This window comes from Rhinolophus sinicus, linkage group LG09 (assembly GCF_036562045.2).
Source record: "Rhinolophus sinicus isolate RSC01 linkage group LG09, ASM3656204v1, whole genome shotgun sequence".
Classification (NCBI taxonomy): domain Eukaryota; kingdom Metazoa; phylum Chordata; class Mammalia; order Chiroptera; family Rhinolophidae; genus Rhinolophus; species Rhinolophus sinicus.
Window position 1 is genome coordinate 7,855,242 of NC_133758.1, and position 24,560 is coordinate 7,879,801.

Sequence of the window (24,560 nt, forward strand, 5' to 3'; positions counted from 1 at the left end):
CTCTTTGCTATCATGGTAATTATCATAGTTTTTATCATAATTATCAAAATTATCATAATTTTGCATACCATTTTTCATTTCCTAGACTTATATACAAAAATCTATTTATGACAATAGTCTCATAAGGTATCATCTTATAATTTTGAAGCACTTCTATAGTTGGTATCGTATAGTACCCTCATTTGAAATTTCTTATTTTCACATATTTTTTCCAACTAATCTGATTTATAGGTGCCTGCCAGTGGACAAATTTGAAAGTTTCTTCATGTATAAAGGAGTAAAAAATAGCTACTAGTTTATAGATTAAATATATTTATACTCCTGTGAGACCACCATCTCAATCAAGATGATGAACACAACCATCATCCTGAAAAGGTCCCTCATGACCCTGGCAGTCTTTCCTTGCTATTCCTTCATCATCTGTATTCTCTTATAACTAATCTGTTTTCTGTCCACTGTATGAGTTTAGATTTTTTTTGGAATTATTATATATAAGTGGAAACATACAATATGAGTTTTTTTTGTCAAGTTACTTTCACTCAGCACAATTGTTTCAAGATGCTATTGTGTGTATCGATAGTTCATTTTGATGTACATCGGTCTCTCGTCAACAGCAGTCTACTTGAATTAGTTATATCACTACTTATAGGAAGTTGACTACCAGATATTTTCATTTTCCACAGCTCACTATTTGTGTCATTATGATCATGAATTTTACTTCTATATATGTTCAATATCTTATAACACATTGTTATTAATGCACAAATAGTAAATTATTTAAAAATACTAAAGAAGCAGAAGGATAGCCTTTTATATGTATTTGTATATTTAGTGTTTCCATCTCATTTCATTACTTTATGTACATTTACACGCCCTTCATTGTGAATATTTTCTCCTCAATATTATTATAGTGCAGCTATGCTGTTAATTTCCCTACTTTGCTTTATATTACCCTTGTTTTGAAGGATATATAATTATAAGTTAAAAGTTTTTCTCTCAGAACTTAAAGTATGTTGTATTGCCATCAGTCTTACGTTATTTCTGATGAACATTTATTGGGTATTCTTATTGTTTACTTTTTTCTGGTGAGATTTTAATATTTTCTGTTTACATTTTATTTGTAGTAATTTTACAATAAATCCTTAGTTTTTTGTGTGTTCTGCTTAGTGTTTGTTGAGAGTCTTTTTGGGTGTGATTTTGTTTTGGAAATCTGAAAAACCATTGGCCATTGTTATTATTTTTTAACCCAATTTTTTTCTTCTTCCTTTTTGGGAATCCAATTGTACTTTTATTATGTCACTTGAAATGGGTCCACAGTTACTGAAATTATCTTTATTTTTAAAATTATTTTTGCTTCTGTATTTTATCTCTGTACTTTAAGTTGTATAATTTCTGTAAAAAATTTTCAAAACCAATATATTTTCTTCTATAGCATTCAATCTTTTGATAAAGCTATCCTGTGATTTTGTTTTTTATTTCAGATATTAAATTTTCAATTGTAGCAGTTTCATTTGGTTATTTTGAATTTCTGTTTGCTGTTTTTCACCATGTGGTCACTGAAATAGTCAACTTAGGCAATGACCATCAATAACTGATAAAACTTTAAAAAAAAGATTGACTAGGAAATTTAAAATAAAATATCCAACTGACAATATATGAAACTATTAATAAATCTTAGAAGAAAAAAAAACTTCAATACTGAAAACAAAATGTGAAAAAATGCTAGGTATTTTATACATTCAGAAATCATGCAATAGGCATTACAGAGGATCAGCTATGGGAATTTTTGACAAATATTTAAAACTGCATCTAATTAAGTCTATTAATTTACAGAAATAAAGAATCATATTAAATCACACTGTGGGATACAGTTAGCAAAATCGATAATGTGGGAAACTGTATAGGATAAATGACTTTGTCCAACACATAAATGAAGAGGAAAATTAGAATCATGAAACTTATAGACTAAATGAGACTTAAGGAATGTATCAACAACCTGCTTTGTGTGGATATAGTTAAATCCTGAATCAAAGATGTTTAAAAAATTTTAATTTGAACACTATTGAATATTTGATTATATTAAAGATTTATTCCTAATTTTTTTAATATTCAATCTTGATCTTTAGAAGGTTGCATACACATAGATATATAGCATTTGTGCAGAAGTGTGTGTATTTGTGTAATGAATGCTTTCAATGACATGACATTTGAAATTTGTTTTAATATCAGAAAGTGGGTATGTATATAGATGAAACAAGAATGTCCAAGCTTTGATAATTTTGAAGTTGAGTAATGGTGTATAGATGTTCATGATACTATTTTCTCTATTTCTAGATATATGAAAATATCATAATATAAAATTAACAAGAATGCTATTTGCCCAACATTGCAGTATACTTGTCACTGTTAGTGAGATTATCAAATTTATACAAAATATTTTCTCATAAAGGAAACTGTATTTGTTCCAAATGTTTTCATTACACTAGGTATCAAAATATATATTTAACAATTTCTAAACAACAGCCATTATTTTAATTTGAAGTATTAAACCTAAGGATGAAATTTTTCTTTAATTTTAATCTCAGCTGAATTTCTTCATAACCTTCATTAAATAAACTTGCAACAAAACATACACATGCTTGAAAGAACTACAGAGGGATGACACCCATTTACAATAAAGTGTTCTTTCTTAATTAGATGTTTTTAACACACTTCCTAATGAGAGCCAAAGACTTAAAAAAGCAATCAGGGGGCATTCAAAAATATGTGAAGATTCAAAACAAGGTCATATAGAAAACTCATCATAGGAACAGGAACTCTGTGGCTTTTCTGTTGATTATGTTGTTCAACTCCATTGTAGATCTCACAAAACTGTTTTCCTTCATGAGTCCCAAACAAAATGCAAATCTATTCAATTAAATACTAAGGGTAAGATTGACCAGTCATTTCAGAGAACTTTGGTATGATCAGTCTCAGTTAAATGGAAAGCTTTAACTAGAAAACTCAGTAGTTTGAGTTGTTTGTTTTAATGTTTAAATAATAGAAGATTTCTTTCATCTGTCTTACATATTTTGACTCAGGCACTATAATTTTGTATTTATTTTCTAAAGATGGCATAATTTCTTTGTTAAGGTGAAAAGCATTTCATTTCATATCTTTCATAGTATAAAATGGTAAATATCTTGCACAGACTTTCTTTTCACAGAGTGTTTTATAACATCAGTATAACTGATTAGTAAATCCCCCAGGTTTGAAGCTTAATTGCCATTTTGTTTATTTAATACTACATAAAATGATACTTTGGAAAATTGTATGAGAAAACATATTTCTATTGAAAAAGAGGAGAAATTACACATTTGCCCCTCTTTCCTGACTCTTGTTTTAATGGGATAGTGTTTTTTTGTTTTTTTTTTACTGAGATAAAGTGGAAGAAGTAAGCAGTTTAAAAAAAAAAAAAAAGTCTGTCTCAATGTCAGCTATCAATCAAGGAGATTGCCAGAGCAACTTTCCAACCTTCAGGCAGATTTGACTACCGCTTAAAATGAACAGTGTGCCTCAGCAGAAATTTATAATTATTCCATTCAAATATTGCTGAACTACCAAATATAATTAACTAGCATAATTGAAAGTAAGTTAAATATATATTTTTGTTTCATGTTTTATGGATGCAAATGTCGTATTATTTCGTTAGCAATTAAGTGAGAAAATGTTGTTTTTAAAATGTCAAATTTTGTGTATTTTTTGTCCTTTAGGCATATGAAAGACACTTAAGAGTCAAAAGGATTGTAGAGAAACATAAGGTTTATTTTGCAACATATCGTTTCCTCTGAAGAGCATCCGCTGAAATCAAAAGAGCAGAATGAATTGTTGTTTATTGCTACCTTTTATGCTGGGAATCCCTCTCCTATGGCCTTGTCTTAGGACGACAGAAAGCTCTAAAACGGAGGAAGTTAAACACCCAGCGGGATCTCATTGGAGAGTGAAGCGTGGCTGGATGTGGAACCACTTTTTTGTACCTGAGGAAATGAATAAGATTCCTTATCACATTGGCCAGGTACTGATTTTCTGGAAGTGTTACAGGAAATAACGTTGACAAATCTAAATGAGGAAGTTTTGGTCTTTGATGAGTTCTACATTTTCTCAGTAGAATCATCAGAAAGCTTCAAATACCAGAGCAATTAATTGTATCAGCTTTGAAAGCACCTAAAATAGTCTCAGAAACTTAAGGAAGAGGGAAAGCTCTGATATTCACATTTCACTTGAGCCTTCCCTATAAAAATGCAGCCCTCCTGATGGACATCTGGATATTTGAAGGCGTTATTTCTGGTGATGGATCAAACCAACCATACTCAGCATAACCATGTTACCAACAGTATTTAGCCTCATTTTCTATTATGCTAAGTAGGTGTTGATTTACCCCTCATTACTTATTAATGAAGCAGACTAATACCAAATCCTTTTACAGTTAAGTAGCTTCAAGAACCTCCATACTTCAGCTGATTAGTGAAGCTGAAGTACAAAGCATATTTTCACTTTCTTATAATTATTATATATTAGGTATATAATAATTATTGTCAGTTTCATTAGTGAGAAAGACAATTTCCTATTTGTGTTTCTGGTCTTTATTATTATTATTATTTGATTTTCTTTAAACAGCAGTAATTACGATGGCACGTCCTTTTCTGTAAAGCTTTTTCTCTAGATGAATGAAGTGAAGTAAGTTTAACTGCTCATTAACTGACACTAAAATTTAATTGGGCCCAAAGGGTGAAGCACTCAAAATTCATTAACCCTTTTTTTCTAGCCCTTTCAGGAGAGCTGCAGTGTTAGCTTGATGTCCGGAGTCCATATGAGTTCATCTATCTTATCATCCAAATATATATGAGAACAGTGAACCAAAGACTTAGATTAGGATCTCAGGCAAACAGATTGAGAGAGAGAGAGAGAGAGAGAGAGAGAGAGACCTGCTACAAATAATATTTCTCATCCCTTTTTGTTTTCAAAGATGACCTGCAGGGAAGTCATAGGCAGAATGCCATGAGGTCCATAGCTTAATGCTGCTACTTGAGTATTTCTTCCACATGCACAGTGGACTTTATAGAGCACCATATGCTCTCCCATCATTGAATGGGGTGACTTGCTAACATGGGCTGGAGACTTTTCCTGAATAAGGCTCTGCAGGGAAGTACATCAGTACAGTCAGCACAGGGACTTGCTCCTGGGCTGTCATATTTTCTAGTTTTTGTTTTTCTGCTTCCTACACAAATCTCCTGTTTCTTCCCTTCACAAAGCAATTAATTGGTTTGCCTATTTTCTTCATTCTGTAAAAATACTTATGAAAATATTTGACTAGCTATTTTCACTCTAAACAATCTCATTAGGCTTAAATAACACAGGTAACTGGTTTAAAAGAGACTGAAATGAATATGAGTGAATGAGCTATTACAAATGAATATTTAGGTGCTTATAATTAAATCACAGGTAAAATTAAAGGTAGCTGATGTGTCCAAGATAACTTTCTTTTTGATCTATTGGTTAAAAGAGGTTGAGTTTAGAGAGCACAGTTAAGTAAAAATTTAAAGTCATATTGATTTGCCGAATTCATAACTACCTGAAAAATATTTTTGAATAAAAATATAGAAATTTTTATAATACTAGAATTCATGAAATTGAAATGTGTTTAACTTAAGCATTCTGTGTTATTAAGAAGCAAATGTTCAAAACATATTTTTTCCTTTTTTTATTGAAATCTGGATACTTAAAAAAATCCAGCTCATTGATCGATGAAGATTACACTGCGAACATTTTTGAAATACATGTATTCATTAGTAAATTTGACTTACCTTCATTCTAATATTGAATCCAATTTTCAACCTATATTGAAATGATACTTGGTAAAATCTTGGCCCATACTTTGCTTCGTTTGATATATTTATTTGAGAGGATATTTGTTTTCCTTAACTTATCATTGGACATGGAGACTTCATTTTTTATTTTATGAGTAATAAAGGATTATCAAATTAAAAGAGCTAAAACTCACCATCATTTTTATTACTAGTCCCAATTTTATTGCACAGCCATGATATTCACCATATTATTAGAATTTGTTGTTTTAGATATCTTCAGATATTCTCCTCAATCACATAGAAAAATGTATTAATTAGTCTAGAATAACACACTGCACCTTGAGCTGTTACAAAAGTTATGAATTTAAGATTGTAGTTCTTTGTTAACTTTGTAAAATTTCAGAGAAGTTCTTACTTTGAAGAAGGGCATAATCATAAGTGATGAATAAAGAAAACCATGCATTCACAATAATTAGGAGCTTATGGCATGCTTCCTTTCTTTATGTAAAAACAATTTAGATGTAAAAAAACACAACCAATGTTACCTATATCATAATAACCCTTGTTTTTATGTAAAATTCAAAATTATGTTAATACTATGAATGATGAGCTGATTTACTTTGCTTTTAGAAAATAAAAATAATGAGAGCACGGGAAAATTGGTATTTGAGAATTGAGTAAGATATGCCTAGTGTTGGATTTTAATCTTAAAATTAATAGTATACCTTGTTTAACACAATATGGGAATTATATGGAATTAGTACCTTGGGAAATCATGAACAGATATGAAAATGAAATCACTAAAATTGACGTGCCCATTTGGACATGTCTGGAAACTAAATTATTTCTCTTTGCACTTGCAGTTGAAATCCGATATAGATAATGGAAACAACTCTTTCCAGTACAAGCTTTTGGGATTTGGGGCTGGAAGCATTTTTGTCATTGATGAAAGGACAGGTGACATATATGCCATCCAGAAGCTTGACAGAGAAGAACGGTCCCTCTACACTCTTAGAGCCCAGGTAATAGACACCACCACTGGAAGGGCTGTGGAACCTGAGTCTGAGTTTGTCATCAGAGTTGCGGATATCAATGACAATGCACCACAATTCCTAGATGAACCTTATGAGGCCATTGTACCAGAGATGTCTCCAGAAGGTATTGCATATTAATTTACATCAAACATATATTAACAATGAAAACAGATTTAAGGTTTCTAGCATATGTTTTGGAAGTGAATTATTTCAAGTTCTACATTTGCACTTCCTCCTACAAATGTGTTAAGTAAACTATTTGAAAAATTAAACTATTCCTTAAACTTTTGTAAGCAATGGTACTATGTATCAATAAATTAGTTGTCTTGTTAAAATATAATTTCAGCCTTCAAAGCAATAGAAAAAAAGGTTAAACATGTTTATTTGCGTGATCTATAAAATTCTTCAGTTTGTTCACTGACTGGTTTCTTCACTATAATAATTTATTTTCTAAGATAAAATATATTTTCTATCCTAAAAAAGCACATAAGGCCATCCTAAACGATACGCATATAAAGGTAGGAAAAGCCAATTTATAAGACAAAAATACCCTATGCATCAAAATGATGGAACACAAAGAATTGAAACAGAATAAATTGGTTGAGTACCTCTATGTAGCTGTATGCATTTTCAAGTTGCTTTTCAAGCTCAATATTATTTTTATAAATATTTTAAATCTAGCAGATGTAGAAGAGAGTGCTTTCCACATGATATAAGAATTGACTACCTTGGGAATCAGAATTGTCTTTCTAGTAGGGGGGAAATTATAGTATGGTATGCAAAATGTGTCCACTCACTCACTGAGTCAGAAAATTTTGATACCACATATATAGCAAAATTTAATTTATGAAATTTACTTATGTGTGATAAACTTAAATGTGATTCATTATGGTAACTTTAAATTTTGCTTACATGCTTAAAAACTGTTTTACTTAAATATGTGATTCATTAGCCTTTGAGTCTAAAAATGCATATTCCATTGTGTATTTTACTGATTCTTTGTTATTCAACATTCCAGGTAGCAATTTAAAGCCCGCTTTCTACATGTGTTCAGAACATAGGTCTTCAACTAGAGCATGAACAAATGTATCTGTGTGATACGTATCAAGACCAATTATCATTCGATTTAAATGACACATTAATATTTTTCTATTTGGTAGCTAGGCAATGAGACAGTTTTTCTTCCCCCCAATCCTCCTCCGTCTCTTTATTTTCCTCTCCTCCTTCTTCAACAAGCATATATTATGGCTCTAACCAGCATGTTCTAGTAACTTTTCTTTGAAACTGGGGATTCTGTTGCAAAGGAGATATATGAGGTGACTGATAGTATGGAACTTATATTTTATTTTTAACACAATAAATAACTTTCATTAACAAGGGGATACTTGATACATGTTATGAAAATGTTAAGTATGATGATGGCTAATTGACTGGAGGAAGTGGGGACATTTTAAGAAGTGATATTTGAAGGGAATGATACAAAGAGGCCAGTCATGGCATGTTCTAGGAAAGGATTCCTATAGGATGACTAGGGTTCCATTATCAATAATGGGAGTTATTTGCCTGCAGTGAGCATGGGGGGGGGAGGGGTGGGTGGGCATGGTAATGGGTGAGATGCCCTTGGAAGAGAATGTGGGTAAAGACTAGAAAAGCATGTGCGCTGACTTGACTATTAAGCAAATGGGGGTTGCCTGGTATACTGGTATGAATGGGAATGGCCAGTGATGCAGGAAGAAGAGAAAGACATAAGAATAGAGGTTGCAAAAGATCTTCCAACTGTGTGGAAAGCTGCTGTGAGGTTGAATAGCATCAAGACCCAGCAGTGACTTTTGATGTAGAAGGTTGACGGCTCCTAGTGATTTTGGTAAGAGCAATTTGGTGGCAGTATGCTGGAGATTGTTCTATTGCACGAACGGTAGGAGAAGAGGAGGTAACAATTAATTTAGCCAACTTTAAAAGATGTTATGCAACAGAGAGAAAATAGAGATGAGAGGCACTAGGCAGAGGGCAATGGAGGTAAAGGGGATTTTTTCTTAAATCATCATTTAATCATTGATTATGATGGGAAATTTAATAGCACAGTTATATACTGTAGGAAATGATGCAATAGAAGTGTGTTTTGGGGGCAAAATGAGAGGGATATAAGTGTTAGAAAACTGTTCTTGAGAAGAGAAAGAGCCATGACATCTAAGGCAATAGTAAAGTGGTCAGATTCAGGTAGGTTGATTGATAATAAACCAATTAATAAGTGATTGTTTCCGTTTTATCAGTGAAATATGAGACAAAGTCAGTAACTGAGAGCAGAGGGGTAGAACTTTAGCTAGAGAAGACCAGGTACAAAACCACCATTGTGCAAAGTTGGAGAGTGAGCCCACTGGGGGATTACAGTGTGTACAACACAGCATTTGTATCATGGCACCAAGTGTGGTCACACTGTGGTCAATTTGGTAGAGGTCACAAAACACTGGTTTGGTCTATAGAATATCTGGCTACCACAGATGTCTTGGTGCTTTGCAGTTGGAGGTTTCTGTACATATTCACCTAGTCAATCTGTGTGATTTAATACATCCTGTGGAAGTGCCAGTCAAGGTTCAGGCTTTGTGTGGAATCATACTAAAATCAATGAGCATTTTTTATACCTGTCCAGGGGAGGAAGGGGTCAACAGAATGATGGTCAGCTGCTGTCACAAATGTTATCTAATATGGAAATAGTGGGATATACCTATTACTCTATCAACCATTTTATAGACAGCTCCCCTCTGAAAAGTTCTTACAAGTATTAGCTTAGCTTCAAAGAAACCAATTAATATTATTATATGTGATTTCTCTGTTTCCCTCCATATTTAATTAATAAATAATGTGGATGCTTTTGCCTGAATCTATCTTTAATTCTTCATCTTCTTTCTATTAAATTGCCATTTAATAGGCTCTTAAGTGTTATTCTCACTTCTAAATTCCCTACCACCTATTTTATGTTTTACAAAGCAGTCAGTGCAAACATTTTATTCTCTGTTGTGTTTCTTAAATATATTTGTCTTGCCTTGGAGTCTGCTACCAACGACTGTGTTACAACCTGTAATTGAGCTTAGACTTCGTTGGACAACTGAAAGGAATCTACATTTGAGGATAATCAGAAGAGAAACACCAAGAAAACTACAAACTACATGTTGCTTATTTAACAAATAATATTTATTTACAAATAATGATGGGCTTTTACTAATTATATTTATTTTTGAAATGCAGTTACTTTCACATTAGAACTGTCAAGTCGAATTGAGATAAAACATCATGTTTTCCCACTTGTCAGTCTGGATTTGCAAAGTTATTTTTCTTCTATACAAAATACAAGATCTGATAGGCCAGGAGTCACACAGTTACAAGGTGATTAAGTTCTAGGAATACAACATATAGTACTTTTGCAGTACTGTATCATTTACTTGACAGTTGCTAAGGGAGTAGATCTTAACTGTTCTTACCACAAAATATAAAATTGTGATCATGTTAGGTGTTGGATGTGTTAACTGACCTTATTGTGATTATCATTTCCCAATATACGTGTGTATCAATTATCATGTTTATACCTTAAACTTATGTTATATGTCAATTATCTCAATAAAGCTGGAATTAAAAAGAAAATCCACTTTAAAAATATGTATCAATATGGTACAAATATGTCATAGTGTAAAGCCATTATAAATTTACATAAATTTACATAAACTCAATTTATGTAAAACACATACAGATTTAGACAATTTCAATATTTTATTTCATAAATTGTAATAAGCATTAATATATAGCAGAGATTTCTCAGAAAAATAAAAATCTTTCTTCAGATACATCAAATATGAAAATTGGAGTCTATGAAGCATTCTTTTGCACACGTGAATTTAAAGTGATGGAGATTGTGATGGATTACTCTTTGTACTCTCTTTGAATATATTATTGTTTACTTTCTTAATCGCAGCCCAATTTATTTCATTTAAATTTGCTCATATTACTAAAAGTAGAGGTGTCAACACTACAACCTAAGAATAATAAGGATGACCGAATTTTCAGGTGATTGTGGATGATAAAACAAAAATATTTGAAGAATACTTTGCACATTTCAGGTGACAAGTGGGGCAATATCTGTTTTTTGAGTTTTATGTGGAGGTTCTAGGTTGTAAAGTAATTGCATTTCAAATATAAACACAGTAAGGACAGGCCAATCAATGCTTGTAAACAAACAATAATCCTTGTACAAATAAAATAAGTTTCAATGTGAAGGAGTGAGCAGATGCACTGGTTATAAACCATTATTTCCATCATGAATTTGATTTCTGAAAATTATACTTTTACTGGATCATTGAATATCTTATATCTGTTTTTGTTGTTACCAAAATCATAGATTCAGACTGTAGGTCCAAGTAATATTTTTAAATTTGTGCTACTTTGAATCTGACCATTATACAAGTTAACATCCTCTCAATAAATTCATTTCAGATTAATCAAAGTATACTTGTACTAAAATGACATGTAAAAATAGCTTTGTTATTAGATAATTTATATCTTAATCCTAAGAAAAGCCTGTTAATATTTTCACCACTGAGTTTAAAACAAAATTTTACGTAGTAAAATAAATGAGTTATTTTGAAATCTACAGTTCAAATCGTGGCATTCAAATACTGTATTAAACTATAGCTAGCACACTGTTTATTTAGTATTCTATAATAAATATAAACTTTACATAAAAAATATTATTGCCACAGGTTGTTGACTTCTGGATTTCTTATATGATATTTAAATTAGTCTCCTTATCAAGATTTATCACTCTTTTACATTTTTACCTAAAAATGTAATCGCTGGAAGATAAAGCATTTTGTGTGAAACATGAAACATCATCTAATACAATTTTGTTACTAATATTAAACAACATTTGGATGAGAATCATCAGTCCTCTGTGATACTCTGGTTAACGCTAAAATCCATATAAATCAACATCGACAGAAGGACATTATTTTTACATTATGTTTTACTCTTAATGGGCAAACAGGTCTAATGTGTTGCAAAATTATGTTGATGCTGTCGACAATGCTTTCAGTCTTCAAAAATTGTGTGCATTTGTATAAGTTTTAGCAGTCATTAACGTCACAGAAAGCATAATTTATATGTAAATTCTCATATGCAATGAATACTTTATATTAATATACCATTATTTTATTATAATATTCTATCTGTGTCATAACAAATGAAAAAGTATATCAGCAAATACAGATTATGATACAATAAACTATGGTTTTTCTCTAAAGCACCTGCGTCAAGTTTACATCTTGCATCACCAGAATAACAATACATTTTTGCAATGCAATGTCTCTCATAAAATATGCAGTCAAATATCTTAAATTTAATGGCATAAAGGCCTTTTGAAAAAGAAAGCTTTAAAGTTTCAGAAGCTGGCTAAACAGACAAAACTGATTTTAAATTTGCATTTATGTAAAAGACTCTCAAGGATAATATAGGCAAATGATATTAACTATCAATGTACTAATAGAACCCAGAATTATTAGATTGGATATTATATTTGTTTATTATTGGAACAAGTAAGCCAATAAATTATCTTATAAAAATATGATTCTAAGAGAATATTTTTGTTCACTTAACAGAATAGATACAAATAGGTTTAAGAGGCTCTTTAGACAGCAAGTGCACTTAATTGCACTTACAAACAATATGGCCATCTCCGACCAAGCTAGAGTGACTCAACTCAGAGACGTGCACCTATATTTGGACCCTTCAGTTCTCAAGTGAAGGTTTTTCCCACTTTCTGGTTTGCTTTGCTTGCTAACTAAATTTCAAGGATCTAGCCAATTTAAAATTTTAAAAGTTTCCATCAATTACCCAATTCTGATTACAGGATGGTGTTTTAATGGTGGAATCATAGGGATTAAGAGTGAGGCAATTCAACATACACATAATTGAGGTATTGCTGCTTTTTTTCACAGATAATCCTGGGTGTCATTGTGCATTGTCACAGTTGTTCTAACGTAGGGTGTTCCGATCTCTAGTTGCACCCACAGCAGCCCTGCTTAACCCTGTTTTATTTCTGGCATCTTGTCCTGGGAGCATTTGTCCCTGATGTTTTATTATTTTTAAATATCATTGGTATGTATATTACAATAAACCAGAGTGAATTTGGAGGATACCTGCTTTTTACTTGTACCTTCTTCCAAGGGGTGTATGTGTATTAGAAAGTCTGAAGTTTTAATACTAAGAATTCCTTTTAATCCAACAACTAACCACACAATGATTTTGACTATAATTTCTGAAGCTAAATACAGAGTCTAGTTTTGGAAACTAGTGATGGGAAACCTTTATGGAAAGAAATGAAAAGGAGACATAAGGGTGAATTGAGGGGAAGTAAATGGATGTGTACTCAGAAAAGCAGTTAAAAGAATGTCTAGCCTACTACAAACTGATTGAACAGAGGTCCTTAAGAAGGCTTTTCTTGGAATAACTCTTCACAATGACTGCAGGGCTATATTAATTAATTAACTAATTAATTAATTAAGATAATTTGCATACCACATGTGTAAGTTTAAGGTATACAATGTGTTAATTAGATAAATTTACATATTGCCATATGATTACCGCCATACCATTAGCTAAGCATCTCCATCATGTCACATAATTATCATTTCTTTTCTGTGCTAAGACCTTTAAGATCTAGTCTCTTAAAAACTTTGAAGTTCATAATACAATAGTTCATAATACAATATATTTGACTATAATCACTGTGTTGTGCATTAGCTCTCCAGAACTTACTCATCTTCTTACTGAAAGTTTATATCCTTTGATCAATATCTCCCCAAATCAAAATTTTTATTACTGAAGAATCAAAGAGCTCCCTATTAGAGTATCTCGGTTTATAACATTAGATTGTAATGAAATAATTCACGATGCTAGTGGTAAAGAAAATCACAACGGCTATTCGATTTTGTGCCATTTATGTTGCTATTGTTAATTGAAATAGAACGTCCTGTTTTAATAAGTGCAGATTTTCAACAAGACCCATAATGCTAGAGTCCATAAAGATAATTCAAAAGCTTAATATTTTTAAAGAAATATTTTTAATTTGAGCATTAACTTTAATTGTCAAGTGCTTGTTTATTGATTGTTACTGAATTCTGAGAATGCTTACCTTATCAGTATCTGGTAGATTTTGTTTTGCACTTAAAAGAGAAACAATCTTTAAACAGTAGGTATTTTCAGAAGGGAATTAAACAGGACAAAATAGTTATGCCCATGCTCAACTTGATACTATTTCAAGCTCATTTAAATAATCTTTATTAATATTTTATCAACATTCTGCAATTTGAGGGGGTACTCACAATATGGTTTTTGAAGAAAAGTGTTTCCAATTAATTTTTGATTCCTCAGCTAATAACACACCTTTGAAAAATCCTGAATTACACATAGTAATGCATGGTTTAATAGTTTCATTTCATTATGTCATAGATCTACATGTTTAAAAGTCTAAATTGCAAATGGGAATTAGAGCTATTTCGTATGAAGTTATAGTCTCTTGTCTATACAGAAAGATATTACATAGTTGTCTAATTTAGAACGAGGTAGGCTAGTCTTCCATTGTATGTCATCATTCTACTTGCTGAAGAAAGAATGCTTTACAGAACTGAATTCTTTGTTCAATCAGTACACACTCTTAATTTCTCACAACTATTTCTTCTTTATTCAGGAACATTCGTCATCCAGGTGACAGCACGTGATGCTGATGACCCTTCAAGTGGCAATAATGCCCGTCTTCTGTACAGCTTACTGCAAGGCCAACCATATTTCTCCATTGAACCAACAACAGGTATTTCAGAACGAAACCAAGTGCAATTCAACCTGATTCTAAGTAGGCGAATGTGAGAGCAAAAATTCTCAGCTTACAAACATGTTGTACAGCAGACCTGGCGTTATATAAATAAATAAATGGGATTCAATGTTAAATACTTAATTATTTTTAGTCTTTTAGCTGAGTTTTCTAAGATTGAAAGATGGAATTTTACACACCACAAATAGTTTGTGGATGGGGAATAAAACATAGGTAAAGATTCTTACAAATTAATTAGAAAAAGAGAGGCAACCCAATAAAAAAATATGGGGAAAATACATTTCAAAGCAATTGAGTGAAAGTTCACATACAAAAGCATATTAAAAATGTTCTCCTCATTAATCATCACTGAAATACTAACTAAATACAAGGAGATACACCTGCACACCCAAACAAAATGACTGAGATTAAGCAAGAATTGATGGCTCAGTATAGGCACTTGTATGAGATATTCACTTTCAAAAAAATGTAGTTGTGTATTTGATGTATTTTTTAGGCAAAAAAAATTGAATTTTCTAAACTTGCTTCTACAATTTTCATTAATCAATACTTTATAAAATAAGTAGGACACACATTTTTCTCTTATTTTAAATGTGTCAATTGAATACATAAGAATTATATGACACTAATTCATTGTACAAATATTGATTGCCATGTTCAAAACAAAGATTAAGCCCATATAAATCCCGACTTTAAGAGCTCATAGACTCTATAAGTGGAAAAAGAAAACCCACCTAAGTACTTACCTAGCCATTAAGAATGTGGCAAATGTCCAAAGAAGGGAAATTCTATGCTTGCTCATGAAGCAAATTATTATTTTCATCTTGGTGACATGAAAGCTTAAAAGAATAGAGCATTTTGTTGGACTTTTAAACATTTCTTATTGATTCATTCATTTTGCAAATATTAAGTGTCTCAGCCTTCTCAATCATGGTTTCCTGAGAGAATCAGATTCTGAAAAATATGACTTGAATGACTATATTGTTAATTCTTCCAAGGATGGTACCTAGCTTCTATTATTCTGGATGCACAGGACAAAAGCTATTTTAATGCACGCAATGGATTCCTTTAGACAGTAGGTTTTAATTAATTCCCTCATGCAATCTTGGTTAAGAATAGTTGATTATGTAACAGACTTTGTACAACATACTAAGTTTACAGTGTTAGCACATTGCAAGTTTTAAAAAAAAATAATAATAACAAAAACAACAACAAAAACATGAACTCTTTTCTCTTGGAACTTATAAATATATATTCAACATCAAATATTAATGAATACATACTCATATACTCATTTTGTGAGTATTATTGAGTGAAACAGACAAGGTTCCCTGAGAGAAAGAAAGAAAGGACTACTTCAGAGTGCATGGTCAAGGTAGAATACACAGACACCAGAAAGGAAAACTGAGCTTGTAGCCAATGTGAAGAGAGAATGGAAGAGCATTCCAGGTTATGGGAAGGGTGTATGAGAAATTCCTGCATGGGAGAGCATTGAAGCTCTTTAACTAGAGGTCAGTGTGGAAAAGCAAAAACGAGGATGGTAGAAAAGTGGGGTATCTAAGGAACAGACACTTAGTGGGCCATATTGGATCTCCCTGACAATTTTTAGCACTGTCTTTCCCCCCCCAACTCTCACTGCTTTTTAAAATCCAGAACACTGAAGTGGTAAGTTTGGAGTGTATAAGAGGATCTAGGAATATACAGAGGGTGCCAACAAAATGTATACACATGACTTGTATTCAGTTTTGGTTATCAGTATATATTATTACGATTTTAATGCAGTTTTTTTCCTTTCTTAAAATGTGTATACATTTTTTTTGGCACCCTCTATATCTCCTTTGTTCAGTCTGAATGTGAGAGGAAAAGTTGTAAATAATGTAAGTAGATTTTATGGAAGCCCATACCCATGAGGAGCTAAGGCCTATATGTTTCCCCTACTCTCTACTTGACTGATCTCTATACCTTTGGATGTATCATTCCGAAAGCTCCAATACTGTTCTCATTTGCTAATATGAAGCACATTTCCCTCTTGAGTCACACATAGGGAAATACTACCAGCATCTGTTTAACGTATTCAATTGTTTCCATACTGATTAATGCAATAAATTATAATTGTGAAACACTCTAGTCCTCAGTTAAAATCTTTTCACAATGTGGTCCAATTTATCCATTTTGTTTTACTGATATCACAATTTTTTACATAAACACTTTTTCCTGGACACATTTGAGAGTTGGACATTCTCTTTCGTATGTTTTTGTTATGTGTTCCCCAAATCTTTAGGACTGCATCCCCCTGTCCTATGAACCGTCTGAAAATTTTCCTAGGTTTTTGTTGTTGTCTGTTTTTCTTTGTTTTTTAGTGATGAATAATTTTTTAACTAAACGCTTTTACAGAAAGTGAGCATGTATTACCATATTTGTCATTGTTCATCTTGAGTTTAAATATCTATGTATATGTGTATTTAATTGCTACATTATGAATAACTGTAGGTAAAAAACTAACCTTGTTTGTATATCATGACTCAAAATACGCAAAATAGACATCTCAGGTGGACAATATATTTTGCGTAAAGTTGGTATTGTAATTTACACATTTACCCATAATGAACTACCTTCTTCGAAGTTAAGGGGAAAGTTAATTGTAGCACACTAATGATATGTTAGAGAAGACAGCAGAAAATAGATTGAGGCAAAAATAAGGCATTTGCAATCTGTACCCGTGGGTTATCTTAACATGGTATTTTATTAAGGGTCTAGTCGTGTCCTTAATTTTGTGATGACACACTAAATTCTAGGCAGAGTTGTTGTTTAATTCACTATTATTATACTTTTTTTTTCTCTCTAGAGCAGTGTCTGGAATCTTGTAGTAGTTCAAAATGTGTCAAAAGAATGATTATAGGGTTGAATTCTTAAGAAATTAACTGAGAGCATGCCGTGCTTAATAATGAAATAATAACTGGAGTTACCACATTTTTAAAGGTGTCATAAGAATATCTTCTCAGATGGATCGAGAACTCCAGGACGAGTATTGGGTAATTATTCAAGCCAAAGACATGATCGGTCTTCCTGGAGCACTGTCTGGAACAACGAGTGTATTAATTAAACTTTCTGATGTTAATGACAATAAACCTGTATTTAAAGAAAGTAAGTAGAAAGCATCTCGAATGTTTAGTATAACATAATTCCGAGTATTTCAAATGTGTGCATATGTTAGTTTGCATTCTTAAAGCACTACAGCAGTACTAAAATTATGTAAAATAAATCTGTCAATTTTTCTAAGGTGTGATTATTTTCACTAGGGTGAAAAGTCAAATACCAGTGAAAAAATAAAGTGTTGTTTTTTAATTGCTTCTGTAACAAATCACCACAATCTTCATGCCTTAACACAAATTTAGTCCTCTGAAAGAACTCTGTGCCGGTGTCAGCAGACCAAGCAAGGTCATGCTAGTGTGTCTGCAGGGCTGCATTCCTTTCTGTGGACTCTAGGGGAGAATCCATTTCCCTAGATCTGGGTGTTGGCTGAACTTACTTGATTGTGTTTGTAGGTTGAAGGTCTCTGTTTCCTTGATGGCTATGAACTGGGGGACATGGTTAGACCCTAGAGGCCTCTTCTGGCTCTCATACTCGTACATAACCCACACATCTCCGAAGCAATAAAGGACATCATAACCTTTTCTCACTGCCATCTCTCTGACCCATATTTTTGCCTCTTCTTCCACTTTTGACCACCCATGTGACTAGATGGGCCCACTTGGATAGACAATCTCCACACTTCAATGTCAGCTGAGTAGCAATCTTAATTCCACCTGCAACCTTAATTCCCTTTTGCCATTTTAGTAACATATACATGTGTTCTGGGATACTAGGACACAGATATCTTTTGAGATCATTCTTCTACCTACTACAAGTAATGATTTAAAATGAATCTAGTTTATTTTATTTTTTGTAGCAAGGATAGATCACACCTGCTCTGAAAATTTAAGTAGTAAGTACAAGTTAAAGCACATGGTATGCTTCAGAAGGAATTTCTTATTAAATTCCTAGGAGTAGTTTTTTTTTTCTAAGGAGTTTATTTTTCAGGGGCTTCTGTCTTAGCTACAGAAACACATCTGCAAGCATTTCTGGAAATCATGGACAATTATCATGAGAGAAGGAAAATTTGATACACATGGATTAAAGAAAGAAGTAGATCTCACACACACACACACACACACACACACACACACACACACTCCTAAATGATGCAGACACTATTCCATTCAGTCAGTTTGTGCCAGCTGCAGAGTCATTAAATCTCTAACTTTTCTAGAAATATTAGAAATCTGAATTTTTATTTCTGTGCTCTCATCCAATGTGCCTTTCTCATCTGCTTTTTCTGCTATTTCACTGGTCACTTTATTTCAGTCTTCTTTCCTTCTCATTGGCATATTTCTGGTATCAAGACTTTTTTTCTTCTACCTGGACTCTTTGGTGTTCTTATCGAGCCATATGACTTTAAATACCTCCTTGGTGCTGAAAGTTTACAAATATATGCTTCCAGTCTGAACCTCTCCCAAGAACTCCACACATGTATATATAACTCTCTACCCAATATATTCATTTATATATGTATCACATACACTTAAAACTTAACATACAATTAATTGTGTTCCCGATCCTGCCTTCCCCTTCTTCTAAACCTCCTCTTCCTACAGATGTTCGCTTCTCACAAACAAATCCAGGTTTTATACTGTTCATGTCAATAATCTCAGTTTAATTCAATTCAATTCAATTCAGTTCAAGCAATCTACTCAGGTGGCACTAGGCCAAATCAAAGTCAATTCCAATTTCTAATTCTAATCCAGACTGGATTACTAATTAGTTATGCACAATTCCTGCTAGTTCCTGATTTTCTATATTCTATGAGCAAACACACACACACGCACACACACACACCCTTCCTGATAATAGAAAATCATTATATTTAAAGGTTTAAGGTCACCTTTCCCTCTGTTCTTTCTCTCATATCCAAAATTCAGAATCTGCAGATTCTGTTGGTTGGGCCTTTTAAAAATATCCATAATCTGAACATTTCTCACCAACTTCATTCTACAACCTTGGATCATGCTACCCTCTTAATTTGCTTCTATTATTGCAATAGGCTCTCTTCTAGTCTCTCTGCTTCCATCATTGTTCTCCCTTGATCTATTTCCAACATATCTTTAGTGATCTTGTTAATGTTAAAATCAGATCATATCACTTAAACCTCTTACCATATCACTGAGAGAAAAAGTCAAAGGCCTAAGTATAACATACATGGTTCTAAATGATTTGCTGTCATCCAGCCCTGCCCCATTACCTCCCAGCCCTCATGTACTAGCATTCTACCCTTTGACCTCTCTGTCTCTCTCTGTTTCTCTCTGTCTCTCTCTGTCTCTCTCTCTTTCTCTCTCTCTTTCTCTCTCTCTTTCTATACATATATGTTATATATGTATATATAGTTATATATTACATATTTATGTAATATATAACTATATAATAATAGATAATATTATAGATAGATAGATAAATTGATGATATAGATATATACGTAATATATACAGAGATAGATTTAGAACAAGTACCTGGTGGAAAGGGTGGGTATGGATTTTTCCTACAACTCATAAAGTGTGCTCTAATAGGGGGCTCTTAATTATTTATGCAACGTATCTTGAATTTTGTTTTTAAAGGTTTATACCGAATGACTGTCTCTGAATCTGCACCCACTGGCACTTCTATAGGAAGAATCAAGGCATATGATAAAGACATTGGAGAGAATGCAGAAATGGATTACAGCATTGAAGAAGATGATTCACAAACATTTGACATCATTACTAATAATGAGAACCAAGAAGGAATAGTTATATTAAAAAAGGCAAATATATTAAAATTATTTGTTTTGCAAAATAATGCAAAATCAAATCAGAAATACATACAGTTATTTTGTGTAGCCAGTTAGTTTTTGCTTCATTAAGCAATTGACATGAGAACTTGTCATTTATGGTTTAGGGAAACAAAGAGTTTAGAGATGAGAGATAGTTATTGCAGAGCTTCTTGAATTATATGTTTGAACAGTATTTTTAAAAAAGATTTCAAATAGAGGACTGGCTTTTTGAAAAGATCTTAAATGACAAGAAATTAATTCATATGATTAGTGATACTTATGATACTTTCATAAGATACTTTTGCCCAGAAAAGTATCATTTTAAACTGAAATTAAAAAATATAGTTATTATCTCCAAACCTTTTATAATACACACAAATAGCAAAATACACATAGGGATTTGCTGTGCTGCTTAATGCCAGTATCAAAGGAATCCCACTACATAAAAAGGAAAACCTAACTGAAACAGATAATTTGACAACTGAAACGTCCTCTTTCTAAGGAGTGCCTTGGGTTACTGACGCCATGTCTTCTGTGCACACTGTATTTCTTTGCAGAGAGTGGATTTTGAGCACCAGAACCAGTATCGTATTCGAGCAAGAGTTCAAAACCGCCATGTTGATGAGCAACTCAGGAAATACCACGCTGAAGCCTCCACCACCATGATTAAGGTCCAGGTGGAAGACGACGACGAACCTCCCGTCTTCCTCCTCCCGTATTACGTATTTGAAATCTTTGAAGGACACCCCCATGGTTCTTTGGTGGGCGTGGTTTCTGCCACAGATCCAGATCAGAGGAAATCTCCTATCTGGTATGTCTGGAAGGCCAGCTTTGCAGGAATGAATGGATGGACCCCAATCAATTTTCATATAAAATTTCAAGCAAGTGTAACTACAATATATCTATATTTCTTTATATGGCATGTATCAAATTTGCAACAATTTAGACAAGTTAAAATAGGGAGCCTCCCCATTGGTTACAAAGCAGTGAAATAAGCAATTGCAAATGTCCAAGAACTAGGTAACCACTAACTAAAATGCAATGCAACCGACTATTAATTGGGGTAAGGAGGTGAAGGAAAAAAACACCTTGATTATGCCAAGTCAGAGAAGTAACAAAGCTGGTCAAAATGTGGTTCATTGAATTATTCTTTAATTAAAATGGTGTTCAACAATTGAGAAAGCTTTTTATAGGATACCACTTAAAGGAGTGAAAATAAGTCTAATTGTTTAGAAATAAATTTCTCTGATAAAATGAAACAATAATTGCCACTATTAAACTAGTCTATTAGACTCATGTACTATATTTTCTTCTGTCTTTAAATATTCAAATTATTGGTCTGGTTAGATATAAAAACAAAATCTGTTCATTTATTTCCCAATTACCTTCCCTTACTCATCTATTTTCTACACTTCCGAGTTCAGAGAATTACACAAACCTCCATGTGTTTATTAAGATGCTGGCTCTTCTGTACAAAGAGGGGCTACAGATACAAAAGAAGGAGCTTCTTTAAATTTTTGACACAGAAGAATACTCGCACTTTTCCACTGTTAATTCTTAACCATAAAATACTGCTTCCTGATATATACATATAATATGTATTATATGTATAATACATATATATATTTCTTATTTAGTTATAGTCATTTTAATAATAAATATAAGTGTATATGTGATATATGTATATAATTATAACCCAGTAAATCAATTGTTTAGAGTTTTAAAGTATGTCTATTAACCTATTTATTGTTCTTTTTAGAATATAATGAATACAAAATTTTTAAAGACACTGTGATAAGTAAGCGATTCTAGAAGTTTAATACAAAATATTAACTGTTAAACTACTGTTTCTTTTTGTCAAGAAATCACTTAAGTAGGAAATATGACCACTTTTGGATTTGTAAGTAAATTGCTTATAAAAGTTTAAAAATGAGTACAGTTAAAACTGAATTCCTCCATAGTTTAATTCTTTGTAATTTCTATTTTAATTGTCCCCAGAGCACCAAGCTACAAATTAGTGATATTTTTAGAGGCCTGTCAATTCAAGTTTAAAATAGTCTCATCTTTTGTCACATAATTGTGGGAAACCTCACAGATGTCTCACCAGAGCCTTCCAGAACATCCCTGCAATGAGAAGCCATCACTGAACCCTAGTTATTACTCTTCTTTATTTTTTATTATTAATCATTTGCAAGAAGATAAGACATGCTGGCTACTTCAAAGGCTTCTTTCATTGTGGGGCGGGAGATCATTTTCCAGGCTTTTGCATGAGAGACTTTTATTATCTGACTTCTTTCCATGAATGATCTAACAGCGCATTTGATCTGTTTTCCTTACTTTTGGGATATATAGACAGGTAGATAGAGAGATAGATAGCAGAGGGATAGATAGATATAGATATAGATATAAAGTATATATATTAAGTATATACTTTATTAAATAGTATCGAATTGTTTCCTTTACACAAACAAAAACAAGCATATTTCAATCATTAGCAATCAATGAATTATAATATGATGCACACATTTAGCAAACCTCTATGTGGTGCAGGAAAGAGACTCAGAGCATCTAGTCCAATGATGTTTTATGTCGCTTCAAATGAAATAATAAAAAAAAAAAAAAAAAAAAAAAACAGGTTCTCAAGTATTAGTTTTTATCTCCATTTATTTGCACTTTTATTCATTTTACAAATGACACTTTACCATTTCTTTTTAACCAAGTTATTCAGTTATTAAAATTCTTTCTTGGGAATGAGAATGAGTCACATGTGTTTAGATTTCTCTTGCATCAACTTAAATTTGAGGCCGTTTTAGTTTTTTTATTTTATTTTATTTTTTTCTTTACTAGCTCCACTGAGTTGAATCTTCAATATAGGAGTGTGCTTTTTTGAAAGTTGTTCAGCATTAAATTAGCTATATGGATCATGCATTTAATCATCTGTCATTGTTTTCAAAGGCTGTGATGTATCAGTGTTATACATAGAAAAAATAAAATTAAGAATTTTTTTTTTTTGGTGCAGGTATTCTATTACCAGAAGCAAAGTGTTCCATATTGATGAGAATGGCACAATCATCACAACTAACCCCCTTGACAGAGAGATTAGTGCTTGGCACAACCTAAGTATTACAGCCACAGAAGAATGTAAGTACTCATTCGGGAACTTCACATTGGTTCACCAAACTTTTTAAACCATTCAGTAATTTCTGAATATAGGGACAAATACGAGCTTAAAATATTGTTGGGATTAGAGTTAAATGATATTTTATGTAAATGCATGCATATGTATTTTATTATTTTAAAATAATATCTGCTCATTTCTATTACAGCTTATTAATATACTTACTACTAAATACCTTTAACTTTTTAAAAACAATATGTAATGATTAATGCAAGAAATAAATCATGGAAAAAACATAAATAATAAAACAAAAAATCCCCTGTATTTCTAAAACATTATAATATTTTTCATGGATACATTTTTATATCAATGTATAACAATTGAATATAAATTTTGCAAGTTATGTTTCCCAAACTCGACAATATTCTATATGGGTTCCTTTTGAAGTTGAGTTTAATGAAAAAAAGAAATTCTTTTGCACATTTCAGAAACATATGATAATTATTTCATAGGACTCTCTTGCTTAGAGCAGATATTTTAATTTAGAGAACTGATTAGTTAATGTTACATATTGTTTTACTACTATACAAGTAGTAATAAAACTATTGATTTGGAATTAAATGTTTTAATTTAAAATAATTTAAAGTTGACTGCTAATATTCTACCATTTTACCATAATCAGGTTAGATTGACTCAATACACGAGGAGACTGGTCTGGCATCAAACACAGAATTCCTGTGTCTTGTTCTATTGCTAGGATAAAATATTAGCAATATTCTTAGACATT

General features: G+C 32.1%; 1 protein-coding gene across 3 annotated transcripts in view; it reads left to right on the forward strand.

The window, feature by feature from the left end:
• CDH19 (cadherin 19) overlaps nt 1-24,560 on the forward strand; it is a 50,731-nt gene that overhangs the window by 11,420 nt on the left and 14,751 nt on the right. For all 3 annotated transcript variants that reach the window (XM_019729359.2, XM_019729360.2, XM_074339863.1), the window contains exons 2-8: nt 3,753-4,054; nt 6,710-7,004; nt 14,613-14,732; nt 17,733-17,897; nt 20,462-20,646; nt 21,213-21,466; nt 23,675-23,796. In XM_019729359.2, the coding sequence (XP_019584918.2) occupies nt 3,860-4,054; nt 6,710-7,004; nt 14,613-14,732; nt 17,733-17,897; nt 20,462-20,646; nt 21,213-21,466; nt 23,675-23,796 (1,336 nt within the window). In that variant the 5' untranslated portion in view covers nt 3,753-3,859. The remainder of the gene's footprint in view (nt 1-3,752; nt 4,055-6,709; nt 7,005-14,612; nt 14,733-17,732; nt 17,898-20,461; nt 20,647-21,212; nt 21,467-23,674; nt 23,797-24,560) is intronic.